The 20,028-nt window shown below is 46.7% G+C and overlaps 1 protein-coding gene across 2 annotated transcripts in view; it reads right to left on the bottom strand.

Moving 5' to 3' along the window:
* Positions 1 to 4,654: 4,654 nt before the first annotated feature.
* Positions 4,655 to 20,028, bottom strand: part of CACTIN (cactin, spliceosome C complex subunit) — a 59,446-nt gene continuing 44,072 nt past the window's right edge. For both annotated transcript variants that reach the window (XM_086947112.1, XM_086947113.1), the window contains 3 exons: positions 19,166 to 19,288; positions 18,275 to 18,531; positions 4,655 to 7,810 (listed from right to left, as the gene is read on the bottom strand). In XM_086947112.1, the coding sequence (XP_086803238.1) occupies positions 7,320 to 7,810; positions 18,275 to 18,531; positions 19,166 to 19,288 (871 nt within the window). In that variant the 3' untranslated portion in view covers positions 4,655 to 7,319. The remainder of the gene's footprint in view (positions 7,811 to 18,274; positions 18,532 to 19,165; positions 19,289 to 20,028) is intronic.

Genomic DNA, 20,028 nt, shown 5'->3' with positions numbered 1-20,028 from the left:
AACAGATTGGTGTCCTCATTCCCAACTCATTCCCCATACGGGCTGCAAAAGGTCTGAAGCAGACACTCTCAATGCTCACGCATTGAGAGTAAGGTCTGCTCGACCTAAAAAATACTAAAATTGACATGAGGGCAAAGGATCATGCAACTGTGCCATGCACACAAGTATGGGATCAATAACTCTCCACAACAAAGTACTGCTAGCAGCCAAGTCACAACAAAAGAATATGCTATGACATGTCACTTTCCACTTGCTACAGTACACCTCACCTCTAGTGAGTGAGCATCACCTCTGGCAAAATAAATATTTATTTAATGAGCAGGTGCACTCTTTTCTTAATTGCATCCTTTTAGCCTTCCCAAAGTGGTAGTATTACGTGCTCAGTCAATGAACAAAGCATTTACAGCTAGATGCAAGCCTCTTGCAATTCAGATACAATGCTAAACAGTCAACTCACTACCATACCCAAACAAAAATACCCTATAGCTGCCAACTGAAGCTTCCCTGCTGGTCCCGAGGGTCCTACCCTGAGAACTAGAACCAGTGCAGAAGACCCTTCCACTGTCTCTTTTAAAGGTGCAGGATAGCTTTGATTGCAACAACATAAAAAACAAAAACCACTTGTGGTGCAGACGGGTAGGAAATCCAAACTTGGGATTCCCCAACTGGCAGACGGTAGTCAAGTCAGCACAGACCTCCAGTGCAGTACGCAAACAAAAAAGATTTAAAATTATCATTCTCACATCAACAGTCTTCAGTATGCATTGGCCAAGTTGGAAGCGAGGATTCTGTGCATTTGTAGCAAATGTATTCGAAATCTTTCTAATAGAGTTAAGGCTTCCTCGAATCGCTAAATATCAAATTATAACAACCGCACCATTCAGGTGCCTGTAGGGGAGCAAGACAACAATGCAGTGTGTGAGCTTTACGGCCACACGAGAAAGCCACTACACCGCCAATAAAAAGAACATCACAACTTTAGAAAATCACCCGAAGGCAGGCCTTAAATGGAACTGTCCACCTGGGTAGAAGGTGCTTTGTGAAAACCCAATTACCAGCAGTCTTGAGTGCCAGTATCTCAAGCAGCGAGCCGATGGGGAAGTGGTGGAAGCAACAAGGGAATTATCTTGTCCACAGAATACTCTTGAGAAATACGGAGAGCTTTCAAATGTCCATCCAAGCCACAAAAGGACAATTCCAACTCTGCAGCAGTGAGGCTTAAAGTTCTCCACGGGTGGAGGTAGCAGCAGTGGAATGGTCCACATATTGTCATCTGTGCATTGAGGGGCAGTAGAAAGGCATGCATACTGTTGCCTGTCCATCACAGAAGGAAACCATCATGAAGTGTAGAGTACACCTGGTGGTATTCTGACTTCCACCCAGAAGGGTGCAAAGTCTTCAGCTCAGATTGGCCCGTGCTACTGTCACTATCTGGGCAGAAACAGCCTCCCACGGCTCTAGCAGGAGAGGGGCTGAACCCCAGCTAGTTAAGAGGGTGAACTTGCCCAACTTAGTCAATGATACAAAACAACTCTGTGGGGTATTTGTTGTGGTTGTATGAAGGGCTCCGCTGTCAAAGTCCGTATTATCAGAACTTGTCTTTCAGGTGCAAGAGTAGGATATGGCAACCGTCATCAACAGAAAAGTCTGTATTGCCTGGTTGCGCTCATAACTCTGCCCTGAACTAAACACTTTAACCCCTCCCAGGCTCATGACTAGCTCAGCTCGTCATGAGCCACGGTTCTCGTGTGCTCATGACGAGCTGAGATCGCCACGGCTGTTAGAACGCTCGCACGCGGGTATAATTCCCCTGCCGTGCTGAGTGTTCTATGGAAACAGGTGTGGCCGTGTCGAGCTCAGCTTGTCATGAGCACACGCGAACCGTGGCTCATGAGGAGCTGAGCTCGTCATGAGCACTGGGGCGCTGTGCACGCCCCCTCTCCCCCCAGCACAGAGGGGGAATCAGCCCAGCAGCGAAGGGGTTAAAGAAACATATCAAAGTACAATTTAGGAGCAAATGTTGCTTTTTGGCTCCAAAATCTAAGGCTGTGATAGAACAGAGGTCACAAACTGAGTTACCTTCCTCAGGCCTAGCTGGCATAGACCCGCAGAATGAAGGAAATCTAATTTATGACAAACAGACTAGGACATGTCTGTGCGCTCTCAAAAGCAGATCATTCCCACCTAGGTTATCATTCAGACACCTCTCTTAAGGCCAGAAATGTACATTCCACACCGAGATGAACATGCATCTGCTTTTTGATATCTTCTGGCGCAAGCAGATCACAATGTGGGAAATGAGTCGATTCAACTTGCACTTTTATCAGCAGCCAGGGCGAAGACAGCCCCATTGAACAAGATATGTACAAAGTCCCCATTCCAACCCCATCGTTCAAACTATTGAAGGGAAATGGAAGGTCGTGGGCCAATTTTGTCCAGTGTTGAAACAGCCTGGCGTGAAGATACAGTATCCAACAACAAAAAAACCTCAGTACATCCAGTGGGGTGATGAGAGATTTGGGGGCGCTAAAGTAAACAACGTTTAGCTGGAAAGTCCGCTTTTTCTGATGACAACAGCCACTTGTCGATGGAGACAACTACTTTTGAGGTCCTGAGCTAGAGTCCAGCCTTTCCCACATGCCTCATGTAGCGCATCAGCCCAGCTTTTACTGTGCGTTTGCTGCCTTCATGTAGAGTGTCGAAGTAGATGCAAAAACAAAAGCACAAATTAAAAAAAATACAAAAATTGACCCGAAGGATCAAGCAACTGTCCCATGCACACAATCTGGGATCAATAACTATCCACAACAAAGTATTGCTAGCAACCAACTCAGAACAAAAAGTAATCTGCTAGGACAGGACATAGCACCTTTCATCTGCTACAATACCTCACCTCTAGGGAGGGAGCATCGCCTCTGTCAAAATAAATTATACTTATTTAATGAGCAGTTGCTACCTTTTATTAGCATCATTTTGGCCTTCCTAAAGTGGGGGAATTAAGTACCAGGCTAATGAACAAAGCATTTACAACTAGAAGCAAACCTAACATTCAACTCACTACCATAGCCAAACAAAAATACCGTAGGGCTGCCAACTGAAGCTTTTCTGCAGGTCCTGAGGGTCCTACCCTGAGAAGTAGAACCAGTGCAAACGACCCTGCCATGTTCTCTTGTAAAGGTTGCAGGATAGCTTTGATAGCAAAAACCACTCTGGCTCAGACAGAAATACAAACTTTGGATTCCTGATTGGCGGACGTTAAGTCAAGTCAGCACAGACCTCCATTGCAGTACACAAACAAAAGAGATTTGAAATTCTCATTCTATTAAAGTTCCTCACAGCAACAGTCCACAGTATGCAGATTCTGTGCATGTGTCGCAAATGTATCTGAAATATTTCTAATAGAGATGAGGCTTCCTCAAATAGCTAAATATCAAATCATACCGACTGCCCCATTCAGGTGCCTGTAGGGGGAACAATATGACAATGCAGCATGTGAACCTTGCAGGCACATGAGGAGGACAGATCTGCCCACTACACTGCCAAAAAGAAGACCATCAGAACTTTTAGAAGATGTTCCTAAGCCAGGCCTTAAACAGACGTGTTCATCAGAGTAAAAGGTGTTTTGTAAAAATCCCAACCATCAGCTGCCGTGAATGCTAGTATCTCATGCAGTGAGTGGGATGATGGAAGCAACAAGGGAATTATCATGTCCATAGAATACTCGAGTAATACGGTGAGCTTTCAAATGACCATCTACAGAAGGACAATTCCAACTCTGCAGCAGGAGAGGCTTAAAGTTCTCTTCATTGCAGGGAGCGGGAGTGGAATGGTCCACAGGTAGCCTGTGCAATGAGGGGCAGCGGAATGTTGCGCGTGTTGTCACCTGTGCATCGCAGAAAGAAAACATCATGAAGTGTAGAAGCCACTTTAAGGCATCCTGACTTCCACCCAAAAAGGTGCAAAGAATCTTCAACTCCGGTTGGCATGTGCTACTGTCACTATCTGGGGTAGGGCAGAAACCACCTCACATAGCTCTAGCAGGAGAGGGACCGAAACCCAGTTACTTAAGAGGATGAACTTGCTCAACGTTCCCAATGATTAAAATAAAACAACTCTGGGTGGGGGGGGGGGATTTATCGCGGCTGTATGAAGAGCTCTGGCGTTACTGTCCATGTTATCAGAACTGGTCTTTCAGGTGCAAGGGTAGGAATAAGCTAAAGTTTTAGTTTATAACAGTCATCAACAGTAAAGTCTAATGACTGGTTCCCCTCATAATTCTGCTGTGAATTAAACACTTTAAAAACACAAATACCAAAGCACATTTTGCAAAACATGTTTAAATTCTTATTTTACGCACAAATTAAACAATTACCTCCCCCCCCCCCCCCTCAAAAAAGGAATACAACCCAATCTCTCTCTATGCTCCATCGCATAACCCATTCCTACTTGTGCACTCAGGTTATATTGAGCTGTTATGTTTGTACTAGTGGATTCAATGCCCATTAGATTCCCCATGGTAGACTAATGTTCTGATTTGTTACCTTTGCCTCAAATTGTAAAGCGCTCCGATATCCTTCGGGATCAAGTTTGCGCTATATAAAACTTTATAAATAAAAACAATTATTACCCCCCAAAAAAGGAATACAGCTCAAAAGAATGTCACGTGCTTTTTAATTGCCTGTTTTGACAGGTTCTGACCCGTCCACTTTCAAGCGACACTCGACAGGATCCTAAAAGACCAATATGCTCCCAGCAACCTTCACAGAAGTCATTAGATGCACATCTCAAAGTTCTATCTGCTTGAAGCTCAGCCTTCTATGTGAACTGGAATCAAGATAGAAAACAACTATAAAAAGTTTATAAAGCATGTATACAGGTGGAATGTCATTGGTCGATTTAAGCTCCTTTTCCATTGGCTGCCAATGTAAAAACCTTGCCAGATGGAGAACTCTGCGCGGGATGCAGCCATCCAGCCACAGACAACACTGCTTTTTCCATCTGATGAACATTTCCATAATATTTCAAAGGCGGTAGCACAGAAACCCAACATGGAGGAGTCCACAGTGGCTGCCGGCTTCAATCAAGAGCTGCCGTTCTTAATCTGCAGTACAGGGGCCCCAGTGGGTCCGCGACACCCATCCACAAGGTCCACGACTGCTTAGAAAATTGAACATCAACAGATTATTAAATTTTATATACATGAAGTACAATTTTACATTTTAAAACCCTCCATAAATGTGAAGGAATTTGAAATTGGAGGCCAAATATGAAGTTGGCGTCCTCAGATTGGAGCAGAGCAAGCGCATCAATCAGGATATCATGGGGACAATACGTGTTCAATTGAATTTAGCAAAAGCTTAAAAACGTTTATATTTGTTTGTGAATTAGATCAAATATTTCATCATTTCTATATTCATGTATTTGTTTTACGAATGCTCATTTCTCAATTTTTGTGTATTGCTTTGGGGTTTGAAATATCAAAATAGCTTAAGCCGGGGTACCTCGCTTCCAGTAATGACGCAGCGTGGGTCCCCAGATTCCAATAATGGCTCAGTGCGGATCCCCAGTGGGGGTCCACAGACGTCAAAAGGTTAAGAACCACTGATCTAGAGATTTACGTAGAATAAAATGTTTGGGAAACCCAGCTCCCATCCTGAATAATTAGAAAAACAATTCTGAATTTATGAACTTATCGAAGAATTCTTGGAACCGTCCAATGTAATGAAGGTTCATCCCAATGTACTAAACTAGCGGCCTAGTACGGTCACTGCACGAAGGACTGGAAGGTAAGGTTCATCCCGCTCAGTGACCTCACAGGGATCTCCATCACTGACCCTCAACCAACATTCAGCTATTACAAGCTCAGACAGTAGGTCTGACCTCAAAGATCAACCTAACCATCACCGACTGACACTGCCGTAGCTCGGCCCTCACCTTTCCCCAGCGACCTGACCATACTGGACGCATTCAGCAAAACGCTCCATAGTCCTGGTCTGTATTTATGCAATTAGAGGTATGTATATAGTACCAACCTAGAGAAGGGCAACAGGCCACTGCAGGAGGCTGACATGACTCATGGCAGCTATCTTACTGATACATAGGGGGCGACATCAGCAACGGACCAATTCTTACCCTAATGAAAACAAACAATGCCTACCAAACCAATACAACCATCTCTGAACCTTACAGAAAGGGGCATGCTAGCCAGAGATGTAAAGAAGCCTGTGTTTTAGACATACAGCATTCATGGCAGCTCTATAGGGCTCAGGACCTTTCCAGAAAGGCCACAGGCATCTCAAATGCCCTCCAGGTCCGTGCATACACCAACAAGAACTACCACTCAGTCTGTCTGAAGTATATCACTCATTCTTAGTACATAACTCATCTCAAGCTACGCCCCTCCCCTTCAGCTACCACTCTACCCTGCCACTTCTACACAATTCTTTGATGACACACATCTCAACTGATAGCTTCAATCTTGAAACGAGCACCAGCACAATGTCAAAACTTCAAGCACACACAAAAACAAGCACACTCACTTGTACTGCCATCAAAGTGCCAATATCTGTTGTTAGTGTTAGCCTCATCTGTCCTCAAGAAAACCTTAAAAGTTAATATTTCGGACTGATTTCCACTCAACCATAGATTTAGATTCTACCCCAATTTTCCACTGACCGAAAATTCATCCAGATATCAAGGCTTAGCCATGGACTACTATGCTTTACTATGTTCACTCCGTTCCCCACTCTATGCACCCAAGACACCCACACTCGCTAGAAACGCATTCTGGATTAGAAGAAAAAGAACCTAAGTGACGGGGATATTTCTATTCTCTACCAAAGGGATAAAAAAAAACACAGGACTATGAAGGAAGCTGGTCCGGGGAGTTATCTGCTTTGCACGATGACGTGTACAAGTTAAACCATTAAAGTGCATGAATGAATATCAAACAGAAAGCAATAACCAGGGGACTGTGATGCACAGGAGTAGTCTAGACAGGATGGGGAGGCTATACAGCTGAGAGTGGACAGTCTCCCGGGGATTCTGAATGAACGGGCCACATAATATAGTCAGTGACTTTATTTTATGTGATATAATACAGGGAACATTTGTTTAGGTCCAGGTCTAAAAAACAGCATCCAAAGCCTGACAGGAAGTGATGGGCTGAGACTGTAGGAACCAGTCCAGGAATGCAATGACAGCCCAAAGCACTTCCAGAGCTCACAATCCCAGACATTAGATTAGTGTGTATGGGCAGAGAAATATGAAAATATAAATACAAGTTTGTGCTGGTGACTGACTCCCACACTCCACAGTGCTCATCTGCGATAGCGGTACCGCTTGAAGTGAAACCAGAGCTGGAAGATGCCATTGGAGAACTGGCAGCGGAAGCCGTGCCGGTGCGAGTACTCCCACTCGCGGTTGACTATCTTAAAAGCAATGTCCTCATAGGGCGGACCTGCGTGAAAACGCAAGATGGCAAAGTCCTTGTTGTCGTGGCAGGCCTCCAGGAAGTACTCTGGCGTAGAACGTTTATTGATCAGGTCCGGGTAGAAGATGTTGAACTTGTAGCCCTGCACAATCTTGGGTGGGGGGTTGTCAAAGTCATAATGAGTTTGGTTGTATTTGTTCCACTCAAAACCGGTGTGCACCCGGTTGAAGAAGCGAGGCTTGCGGGGTCGGTACTTGTCTGCCCAGAGATAGGCCTTGCTGGTCACGGGCACCTCGACACTGAACTGCGCCTCGTCTTGGCCCATCCCCTCCTTGGCCTTTCGAACAAAGATGTCCTCGGCTGTCTCAACCGCACCACCTAAAGTTTTAAAACACACAGAGTTAGAGCACGCAAGGCAAGGTGAGATGCTGGCAGATCTGAGAACTTGTTGGCAAACTAAGCTTAGATTGATAAACAGAAGACATTTGAAGAGCTATTAAAGAACAGTCTTGAGAAAGCACGTATTGAATAAATCTTTGGTGTAGAGAAAAATTGATAAGTATGTGACATGGAAACTGAATGTTAATCCTTGTGCTTTTGAATTGAGAATCCAAGACACCCAACAATTCAGATACATACAATTGCCTAACCTAGTCTACGATCAACAAATAGAAATAACATTGGACGACATGCATAGTGTATTATAGCACAACTCTTCCTTTGGCTTTTGATTTGTCTTCCTGCTATGTTGTTTAATTGGGTTTAAAGTATTATTAGAACGTTGGAATGTTGGGAGCTCCATTGCAGACAATGGAGTGCTCCCTGCTTCTACGGGCCGGTAAAGGCCCGCAGAGCAACATTCCAATGTTCTACAAAGGCTTCTCGAAGCTCGAGGGGATTTATATCCCTTCGAGCTTCAAGAACTCTTTGTTTAATTTGTTAGAACATTCTGCCCTCTAGTGGCAGAATGTTCTAATAGCCTTATAGCCCTTCGTAGCAGGGCTATACCGGCTATTAAAGTCCCGCTGTCTCGTTAAAGTCCCTCGCCTTCGGCTCGGGCCTTTAACGATTCAGCGGGCCTTTAATAGCGGTATAGCCCGCTACGGCGCGCTATAAGGCTATATTAAAAGATTGGAATATTGGGAGCCCCAATTAAGACAATGGAGTGCTCCGGCCTTCTAATGGCTCCGAGAAGCCTGGGGCATCAACATTCCAATATGTGTTCACAGCTGTTGCTGTGAACTAAATTCTCACGGAGCCTGAGGGGATTTCAACACCCGTGGGCTCCGTGAGGCCTTTGTTTTATTTGTTAGAACATTCTGCCCTCTAGGGGCGGAACGTTCTAATAGCCTTAGAGCCCTCCGAAGCTGGGCTAAACTGGCATTTAAGTCTTGCTTGTCTCTTAAAAGCCTGAGCCGGAATGCTGGAGCAGGCCTTTAACAGCCGATATAGCCGCTACTGCAGGCTATAAGGCTATATTCTTAGCTTCTAACTGTCAGGGGATTTTATTTTTAAGCATTTTGAGATGCCTTAGAAGGTAAAGAACAAAACTTTGGATGATAACCAGTGAATCACCTATACAGTAAAATTGTATGCCTACAAACCATATGGAAGTAGGTGGAAAAATGACCTTCCTAACGTACCCACACTGAACACTGTGATTAGGCTACAACAGGAAAAACAGAAGCACAAAACACCACCTAACCATCTGTATTCAGTAGAAGACCACAGGCAGACGCATACTTACTTGGACACCCTGGAAGTCCACAATCATATGAACCATGCACACGTACCACGGTTGTCGATTTTTTGTCAGATCAGAAGTTATCAGTGTAGGAGAGTAGGGTGTGCAATCCTATGATCACCCGGACTTTTTGCTTTTGTTTCACTGGTTTACGACTTTCTTGGGCTGTGGGCCTGCCAATCAGACCCACAGCCTAGCTGTTCTCTCGCTAAATTGATATGTGTACCTTAGGTGCATTACCCAATTGGAACTGGGCCACCCCGTCAGACCCTGTAACTCAGGGCATCGGTGTACCCAGGGCCTACCAGGGGCTGAAGCATGTATTATGCCACCCCTGGATGGCCATCTAAATCTGACACAACTGGCTGCACGACAGCTGGGGCCACGTGGCGTACTCGCCAGTTGCTATAGGTATAGTGTCCCTATACCTAACCTTAAAATGGACACCCGAGTTCCTATCAGTCACTCCTATGGCAGGCCTTGACAATCCTGAAGGCAGAGTGCAGGGAACCGTGTGAATTGGGCTCTGGCACGAGCCGAGCCCGGTTGCAGCTTGCGGAACCAAGACCCAATGGCTGTTCCATGATAACGCGTATCATATCGGTAACTTCGGTATCGCGTTATCAAGACATGTCGAGTAAGGTGTCATACGAATCGGGATGCTGCCCCCTCACCAACTCTGGCGATGAGGTTAGCATTCCGCCCTTCTAGAGGGACACGACATGTACGTAACTGTGAACCCCGGTTAAAGTTAACTGAAGCCTCAGCTCCACAAAATGGACGCTGCCACCACAGACACGAGTCTGACCTCCTGCTGCTGGGAGTCCTTCCAGCGAGGAGAGCTTGGACAAAGGGTTTCCTGTCAAGGGCGGTGTTCGCACCGTCCCAGACAGGGTTTGTGTATTCTGGGTAGGTAGGGCTTTGCGAGAAGGTGACTGCGGAGTGGCACCCCGGTGCTCACTACGCATCAGCCGGCTAGAACCAGTTCCAGGGGCGCGCAGCCCCTAACCTGGGGAAAGTCCAGCAGGGGGAGAGGGGTGCAACTACCCCCCTTCCTGGTCCCACCCTTAGGGCAGGACCTAGTCATGTACCCACCCCTTTCTTTAGGATAAAGGCTGGAGCGGGGACCCTTCCAAATTAGATCATCTTTGAATCAAGAATACTTTCTACGAAAGGACTTCGAGACTCTTCTCAAGATTTCTCCCTTGTGGCTAAGGAGTAGTCACCCTGCATCCGCAGGCACCACCTAAGAACTCTGCGGTTTGCTGCAAGTCCTTCCTCAAGGATCCGACGGCCCAGCTCGACGAGAACCGGCTTCCCTGGCACCTCTGACCTCTACCCACGTCGTCAGCTCAGCTGAGATCTGTGGGTGCGACGAGACCTCGAGGGACCGGCCATCATCAAAACCTGCACGCTTTCTTAATCAGCACGACCATCGAAGCAATTCTCTGGTGAGTGCTCTGGGGTCCGAGAAGCCCCTACCCTGAGTAGCTCCAGCACCGAAGTGCAGTCTCCCAGCATCTCCACGATCTGCGTGGGGCCCTTCTGCTCGCTGCTCAGCACGTTGTCTGGTCACTAGCCGCTAGCTTGTGCCCTTCTTTGACGACATCCGACAAACAACGCTGCTGGTCTGGTTGCTCCGGACCGGCCCTTGCTCCCTTTTCCGAGAGGAGTACCCTGGACCCTCCTGGTCCACTCAAAACCCCATTTTAGGCCCACCACGTGGCCCTGAAATCTGCCAAGGCTTGTTGCCCCAATCCTGGGCCCAGCGACGCCAACAGCATCAACCTTCGTGGGACAGCTCGCACCTCCATCCTGGTCGCCGACAACGCCTCCTGGTCCGTGAGACTGCAGAGCCTAGCGTCGCCCACTCACCTAGTCGAGGTGACGGCTAACCGGTACCTTCCTGGTACCCTCTGACTACTGGCTAGTAGTACGAACTTGGTCCCCTCTGCTTTCAGGTATCAACGATCTCTGATCCAGGCTTGGATCTCTACGAACTATTCATCACTGGTCGCCGGCCAGCAACTCCTTTTCTTCCGGCTCCTGGCTCGTCAGCGAAGACCCCCGACGCCTGTAAGACTTGTGCAGCCGCAGGCCTCGTGGCTAGGTAACTTCGGCATTTCGGTGCCTGCATAGCCTCCTTACTCTAGGGTCCCGAGTCCCTCGCTTCCGACTTGCCTTATCGGGTCCGCCCGAGACCACTAAACTTTCCGTGCCCTCGGGCACTTGTTTTAATTGTGCACTTGAAGTATTTTTAAAGAGCTTTGGTTCTGTGCTTAGTACCCTGTCCTCATAAAGAGTACAGGGCTGTTGTGATTCTAATAAATATACTGTTTATTTTCATAACACTTATGTGGTGTCCTTTCACTGGGTGTTCAAGGGGTATATGTGATGGTATTACAGCTGGCTTAACACGCCCTCTAGAGTTTAGCCCGAAGACTGCTCGTATCCACGCTACTAGGATAGCTGGTCTAAGGTTGACTTACAACCAATCACCATAAGGGTCGTTTGGAACGATACATAGTGGTCGCTAGAATAGCGAACGCTGCATATCGGGCCAACTTCTCACAATCAGTACGAATCGTTCTAAAACACTTTTTAATAGAAATCTCCTGCTATCAAGAGTACGAAAAAGCATCCCCTGGAGGCCAATCTAGCAGATTAAAAGTAACCAGATGCTTCAATTTGCCATTCTGATCACTTTAGCACCTGACCCTGTATAACAGGGCAAAGACTGCAGACAAAATCTTACAGGAAAGTATAGTTTCCAGCTCCATTGTGGGATAACGAAGAGTCGTAGCAAGGAGTAAAACTCCCCGGAGAGGGTGGTTGTGGCGAAGAGGTCTAGTGGAATAGTTAAATATTATTTATGCATCTCTATAGTTATCTGACGCAGGGCACCAGAAGTGTCTAAACTTTACACATGGCATGCATAAAATGAAGCAAACAGACATCTGGGGACTGCATCCAAAGATACAAACCTCATTGTCCGCTTGCAATAAGACTTACTCTAAAGGATCTCAGCTTAGGTCACTCCAAATATCATTACAAAAACCCACCCCTTACTCCAGCACTCGCCTCCAAGAAGCGTAAGTGAAATCCGGCTTCCATCTGTCAGGCCCCCACCCTGGAATGGAGTTGGAATCGTTTTCTGGCAGAGTGCGGCAATATATTCTGAATACAGCCACTTCCAGGTCAACTCAGGGACTAGAAGCTTCAAGGGTGTAGGCATCTTTCATACCTGCCTTTAAAGCCAGGCTACAATTTAAGATGTCTCGTGGGGCGCACAGAGCCCGCCCACCTTGCTCTGTTCCCGTCAAATGGGCCCAGAGGCTAAAGGAACCAATACAAGTTTATTAGGAATATCCTCAAAGTTTGAGAAACGTGGAACTTGTCAGTAGATTTATCACAGCTAACAGATCAATGTGACAAATGACCTTCTAAATGAGGGAATAGTCCAACCTTTGCTTAATTATAAAAAAAATATATGCTTTTGATGAGTTGTGTGTGTTTTTTCAAATTGTAAAATTCCTATTTCCGCTGTCTATCTTTTATTTTGTATGGGTTCGCACTGGTGTAAATGTACAGAGCTCAGTGACCAATGGGACCAAAAGAGACAGAAATGTACCGGATTTAGATGGAAGGAATGTGGCATTGTCTTACTATTAAAAAAAACTGCCACACCATTGAGCTGAACGTAAAACTTTTTTTTTTAACTGTATTTCCATTTAAATAGTTAAATGCCATTTCACTATCACATGTGCTGCTAATAACATTTTTTTTAAAAAACATCTATGTGAACGCAAATAGATGAACAGCAAATCCAAGAATGACAGAGTGGTTCACACGAACTTAAAATGGAGTCCTACGGTCTCACAATTCCAAAAAGATTATGAATTGTAAGGCGAATTACTTAGTGACAAAATGAATGTAAAAAAGACAGAGAAAACTGTCCCAGAGAAGAGCGGCAGAGGATGAACTTGAAGCGGCAGGAACTACAGCCAGCTCGCCCCCGGCAGCCAAAGTGGAGTCACACTGACCTGCTGGCGGGACCAGAGAAGCATCTCCAGCCGCAGGGCTCGGCCAGCAGGAGGGCTTCCAAGGCAAGCCCCCAGAGGAGCCCGCTGCCCCGGGCGTCATGTCCAGCCGGGCAGAGAGCCATGTACCCGCCACGGCATGCGCCAGGGAACCAGGCTGGAACAGTAGGTTGATTTCCCCACAGCTGGTTCTACTAACAAAAATACTGCGTTTATAAAACACCATGACACAGGGCAGACGCGCTTTGCCTGGGGCTGTTCCTCATTAACCTCCAAGTCAGATGCGAGATCCTGCAGCGACATCGTGTGGCCGATAGGCAGAAGCGCGCCAGCATGTCACGGTTTACACTCGCCTCCCAGCGGCATCCTTTAAAACTCGGGTAGAAAGCGCACAGCTGGGCTTTAAAGTGTACACGGGGATATATTCCAAAACCAGGCTCTGCCAAGATTGCTCCTTTGTTGCACTGTATTTACATTTTCAAATTGAGAATAGAGTCGAAAAAAACCCTGTAATCCTCGGATGGTCTCCGAGTCCAGAATGTTGGGCGAGCAATCAGGCGCTGGGCTGGAGGGAGACCAGGAGGGCCGCAGGAGAACTCACTTCAAGCACCAGAAATTCAAAAACAGACACTGAAAAACCAAACCTAAAGTCCACCAAAAACTCCAAAACTGCCGTCTAGTATTAAACGGAGTCACTGCCTCGCAGTAACAACAAATACCAACCCCTGCTCTAAACATTGAACGGTAATAAAAGGCAAAGGGTGGCCGTATGGGATTCACTGAACCATTTAGTGTAGAAAATTCAGGGTATGCGTGAGGGACATCGAGCTTTCGTCAGCAAACGTTTCCCAAGTTAACAACGTTTGTGAAGCCGGAGTTGTGCGCACTTCGCAAACGGCGTTTCTGTGCAAAAACAGAGTGGCTTGAAAACTCACGCGAGTTCTTGATTTCTTTTTTTTTACCCAATACAGTTGCAGATGTTTTCCTCGTAACCCACCTAGCGAGAGGATTTGTAGAGCTCAACAGCTCCTCATGGAGTGCACCGGCGCTATATGCAAGAACTGACCTGGGGCGTCCTGGAGTTCCGACTGCAGAGCCGAACCCCAGGCTTCGAGAGGCGCTTGAGACCAAGATGGCCTCTGCGGAGTGAAGCTGCTGTGGGAGGCTGTGAAGTTTCAACACAACTTTGTGAAGTTTGCTGAGGAAATGCTTTGCAAATCCCCAAGAAAATATTCATGAATATAGAGAAACGTCACAGAATCAATCTGTGACGCTCCAATGCAGACATGAGACCATGTCACGTCATCAGCCGGCATCTTAGCTCTGTTTATTGCTGTAGCCAAAAGCCTCCTGCAAACAGAACCCGCAATGCATAGGTTTGGGAAAATATTACAAAAGGGATGCCTAAAAAAGCAAAATTCCAGTCTCTATGATACATTAAATAAACATTTCTTGTGACCGACAACTGGTTCTGCAGATTGTCTTGTCAAATCCATGCATCTCATGCTGTTGAACGACAAGCCCTGGGTAACAGCCTTTGGTTTCAAACCAGGAGCCTGGACTCCTACTTCCGGGTAATCCTGGAACACCCCACCCTACCCCCAGGGCTGCACCCTTGCATACCCCCTCAGCAGAGTTCTTGGATTAGAGCCCTGGAGGTTTAACATGAAACTGGATTATGTAAGCAAAGATTACCAATCATCACTTTCATGGTCACCCCACTTTTTGCCTGGTATTTAATGCAAATTTGACAGAAGTGCAGTGGGTTCCTGCTATCCAGGTCCCCAGTGCTAGTCCTCTATCCCAAAAGTGTACAATTGTTCCCCCAAGTGGCAATACCTTTAGCTCCCCCTGTAGGTCCCTAGTAAATGGCAACCCAGATACCTAGGACAATGAGGGTAAAGAGGGCTAAGGGCTGCAGAATGTATTGTGCCACCCCAAGGGAGCCCTCAGCACACTGCCATTGCAGGCTACGTGATTTGGTGCAGAAAAAAGGGAAGCCACGACATGGCACACCTCCTGTGTGCCATGCCTGCAGACACTGCCTGCAGTATAGGCAAGTCACCCCACAGCAGCCTTTAGGCAGGTTGCTTTATACTACATGCCTGGACATATCTGCATGAGCAACTCTGCCCCTGTGATGTCAAAGTGAACTGCAAGATGTTACAAGTGAACAGGGAAGCCATTTCTAGAACATGTGCTAGACACTGGTATGTTCGAGTTCCCCAGCCAGATGATGGCTTCAATGAAACCTAGAAGCGTTTGATACACATCTCGTATTATTAAACCCACACAGATTCCCGCCATGGATTTATTAATACATGCACCGAGAAGGCACCTTAGAGGTGCCCCCTGAAAACCTATCGACTACTACTGTACTGGCTGACTGGTGCAGATCAGCCTGCCAGCACAGACCAGTTTCTGACCCCCTGGAGGTGAGAGCCCGAGCTCTCGGAGGGCAGAAACAGTGCCTGTTCCAGCCGACTGGAGGTGCAGCATATCAACACAGGAGGCTTCAAAGACCTCTGCCGCCTTTGATATGCAACCCAAGACTTCCACAGACAGGGGAAATACCATCTTTGCCCATTTGGCACCAGGACAGGCGGGAAAATTAGCTAGTCGGGTGGTGTGTTCCCCATCAGGCTAGTTCCACCCCTAAGGTGGGCTACCTGATGTGAACATAAAACTTAGAATTCCACCATCTTGGGTTTGGTGGAGTCAGGTTCTCTGGGTCAAGGCGATGCCCACTTCCCACAGGAAGAGGTCATATAGGGGATGTAGCCACCCTCAAGATAAGTAGCCCATTGCTTACTACTCGTCACTCCCCTTAATGCCCCTAAATTGACTATTTAGGAGGCACCCCTGATGCCAAGAACTTAGATTCAATGGAATAAGAGGACAAAAAGTAAAAAAAACAATTAAGTTTGTTTAAATAAAAAAAAAAAATGAGGACAAAAAAAAAAAAAGAGTCACTGGAAAAAAGAGAACAGAAGACTTGCTCTGGACTTTTGGCACCAAACCATGCCGGCATCAGTCTCGACAATTGTGACTCGCGACTCGTCCTGCAGCTGAGCATCTATCAAGAACCCCAGGAGACTGTCAGCCCTTCGCAAATTGCTAGCAATCTCCTTTTGATTCGAGGAGCTAATCCTCTGCAGTCCGCAGGCACAGAAGACGCAAAGTTCGGTTCACCGAGTTTACGCTCCCTAGACAGCACACAGCAGCAGGTCCCAGGAAGAGGCACCTGTGCTCCTGAAGTTCAGATCTGGCTCCCGCTGACTAAGAGGACACTAACGATCGACCGGAGATGCACAGGACCCATACCCGGGGTACCGGACCCCTTACAGAAACTGAGACAGCAACCCAGACTCCCACTACACCAAGATCAAGCAGCCGTCAAGGTACATCAGCATAGCAGAGACCCACCTCCAGAGTGGCCCAGCTGTCCTGATTTGTGCACCCACCACTGGCGAGGGTGACAACCGCAGGGTCCTAGGACGCAAAGGGCCCAGCGACCTTTCCACTCTGCACTAGAGTGCCTTAGCCCTGGTACGACGACCGGCTGTGCCACCTTGTGACCCAAGCCCCTCCCAGCTCTCGGTCTTGTCCGCAAGTCCCCCTCTGGAGCCTGTTTCTAGGTGCCCCCCTCTTTCCACCTTGCGTAGCGCGCAAAGCTACCAACCTGACCAACACCTCTGCATCCGGATGCCCCAGGGCAGGTAACGAGTAACTACTGGTGGTACTTTGGACCGTGGCCGACTACAACTCCAAGTCCTGAAAGAGACACCTGGAAACCGATCGCAAATTACTGTATGCAACATATTTTTCTCCCATAAGGAAGCATTGCTGCGTAAAGACGCTTTTAAGTGAACTGCTTACTTACCTGTGAAATTAAATATTTTAAAAAGGATTTAGCTGATAACGAAGTTGTTGGTATCAAATGTATATAAAAATGACTTATTTTTCTAAATTGGTCTCAGATTTATTCTGGAGGGTGTCTCATTTATTATACCTCTGTGATCACAACAAATGCTTATAGCACTACCCTATGATAAGTCCAAACTGCTCGCCCACACTACCACAACACAGAGCATTTAGTGTTCTAATTTTTGCCACTGTAAATCAATAAGGGTTGCCTGGACTCTTTACACAGTGTACCTCGTTTTGGTCCACAATATAAAGATCAAGCTTTCTACAGTGCGGTACTATGGGACATTTCACCCAAAAAGGAGGGATGGGATGATGCACCTTCACACCAGCCTCTCCACCCACTCATCCTCCTTCAACAAGATGTAGATATCCACTCCAACCAGACATAGCAGTAAAGAGGTGAGGGTGTAGGAGTCCGGAAACCCAAACAGACTTCACTCAGAGCCTAGAAGAGGGTTCATATGCTGAACCCAGGCCAGTCCTCCTGGCTTGACACTGGTAACACCATATTGAGCTCAACACCAATCAGGATCGTCTCCCTGCTGGCCGATTACCTTCTCATCGAAGGTGCTCCTGGTATGGGATTGTCTGGGATGTCTATAATGGCCAGGGTTGCCAAGTCTTCCATATCACAGTGCGCCGCATAGCCAGAGAGAACGGGAAGCAGGTGGGCCAGCACAAGCAGACGCTGCTCAAGTGACCTCGTCTTCTCTGGCAGCCCTCCAGAGAAATCGGGAAACATACTAATCCTTCTAGACAAGAGCCAGAGGTCAGCTATCAAAAACTAATCTCAAGCCTAATCATGCAGGCAAATATAATCCCTAAGAAGTCCTAAGAGTGGATTGATGTTTAACATTTGCGAGCCAAGACAGTGATGTAACAGGAATGCCAGAGCAAAACCATCACACAATTTTAGTGCACAGAAAAGAGGGTCAAACGCAAACCCTTATAAAAACTGCCTTCAGCAAACTCAGCTGGTAACTAATCACGCTACACATACACCATGCTCTAAAGCTCCCAATAGTAACATGGTCATGTGTTCCGTCAGCAAAAGAAAACTACAAACCACACATTACTGTAGAAACAGAGGATGAACAGGCTTTGCATCATCACCACCATAAGCCGTACCTGTGACCTGGAACTGCTGCCGGAACACCATAAGCCGCTGGAGGTCCTCTTCCATCTCCACCACATGGGCATCGAATGGCAGCTCTGAGGTGGTGAGCAGCTTGGGGCTGTACTTCCCTGCGTCATAGTCATCCAGGCTCTGCTGGATGAGATCCTCCTCCAGGAGCACAGCCTCTCCACCCTCGGTCTTGCCCTCCTCTTCGGCCTCCTCAGTCGATGGACCGGGCTGCTCCGCAGAGGTCTCCTCTGGTTCTGGCCTAAACAACAGAGCGAACGAGCAAGAAGAACACAACATGAGGCCAGATAACTTGTATCCCACAGCAGAAGGAGCCTATCCGTAAAAACAAGCAAAAAAGCATTGCCAACTTCAGTGGATAACTCCGCAAATCTAAAAACACTGAAAATAGGGAGGAGCCAGAAGCAGCTTTCATTATAGTCAGTAAACGTGTAACTCTGAAAAAAACATTAGGGCAGTTACTGAGAGTTTTGAGGGAAATCATTATTGACAATGCAGGATTATATTATGAGGGCCTCTATCAAAAAACACACATCAAGGAAACCTATTTCACCTGGATAGCTGATGGTTTGTACTTCTTGTTGGCAGAAACCAACAATCCGAGTATAAGGGATCATATTTAAACATCTTTGCATTTAAAGTTTTACACTCTGAAAATTACTTCAACAATTAAACACATTTAAAGGACTCAACTGGGGATTCGCGTACAAGAGTTTGTGCTAGACTCCTCAAGGACGAGTATATTTGAGAGGATACCCAAAGGGAATAGAGGAAAAACAGCAGAGAGAAAAAACCAAACGGAAGATGGTAAAATGAGCGGGAAGAGTGCGTGTTAGGAGGAAATGCAAAAGAGAGCAGACGTGAACTGCAAACACCTTTCATCCGGGGACACTGGCTCCTTCTTGACAATGGGAAACAGAGGCTCACTCTCGACACCTTGCTCTTGCTTCAGCTTGTACAGCTTCTGTCGCAATACATCCTGATGCCTCTCTCGAAGCCTGGACAAAATAAAAACAAGATTCAGAAACAGAAAGCAGAGACCCATAGTTACCAGATGCATTATTCATGACTGAGATTCCACCAGGAATCAAACCACACTTCGAACGATGGCAGCAGACCAAAATCAACTTGTCCTGGGGACCATATGTACCAGAAATGTACACGGATGCAAATGAACAAGTATGCTTAGCCTGGCCTCTGCACAGAAGCATGGGGCAGACAATACGGTTGCTATAAAATGTAACATTTTTCTGTGAAAAACAAACCAACACAAGGCCCAGAGTAACGACGCTTGCTTCGCTGAAGGCAGACAACAGAGAGAAGGTGTGGATTGGTAAAGTTGGCTTTAAACTGCAATTCGCAAAAAAAACTGGAAATACAAGTTAAAGTGTATGTACAGACTCTGTAAACTCCAAGGCCTCCGACATCTGTGAGCAATGTTTGTTTTCTCATAATATTTCTTTGAACACAGATTCCCAGTACAGTACAGATTTTTTTCCCTTTTTTCCATAAATTAAATGTTATTTATTATCACTGCTTTCTAGAGCACAAACCATGGAAGGCGTGCATTACAGTGAGGACAGAAACATGAACTTGGCTCTGGATCCCATTTCAAATATTACCACAGGCACCCAGGGTAAATCCATCACTGTGTGGCTGGCCACCGAACCCGCTTGTGTGCATCACACGAGGGGGTTTGATGAACCACTAAGATCACTGTTGCTAACAACTGCACTTA

Source organism: Lissotriton vulgaris, chromosome 12 (assembly GCF_964263255.1).
Source record: "Lissotriton vulgaris chromosome 12, aLisVul1.2, whole genome shotgun sequence".
Taxonomy (NCBI): Eukaryota; Metazoa; Chordata; class Amphibia; order Caudata; family Salamandridae; genus Lissotriton; species Lissotriton vulgaris.
The sequence above is the reverse complement of the archived record's forward strand: the minus strand, read 5'-3'. Positions and strand labels throughout refer to the sequence as shown.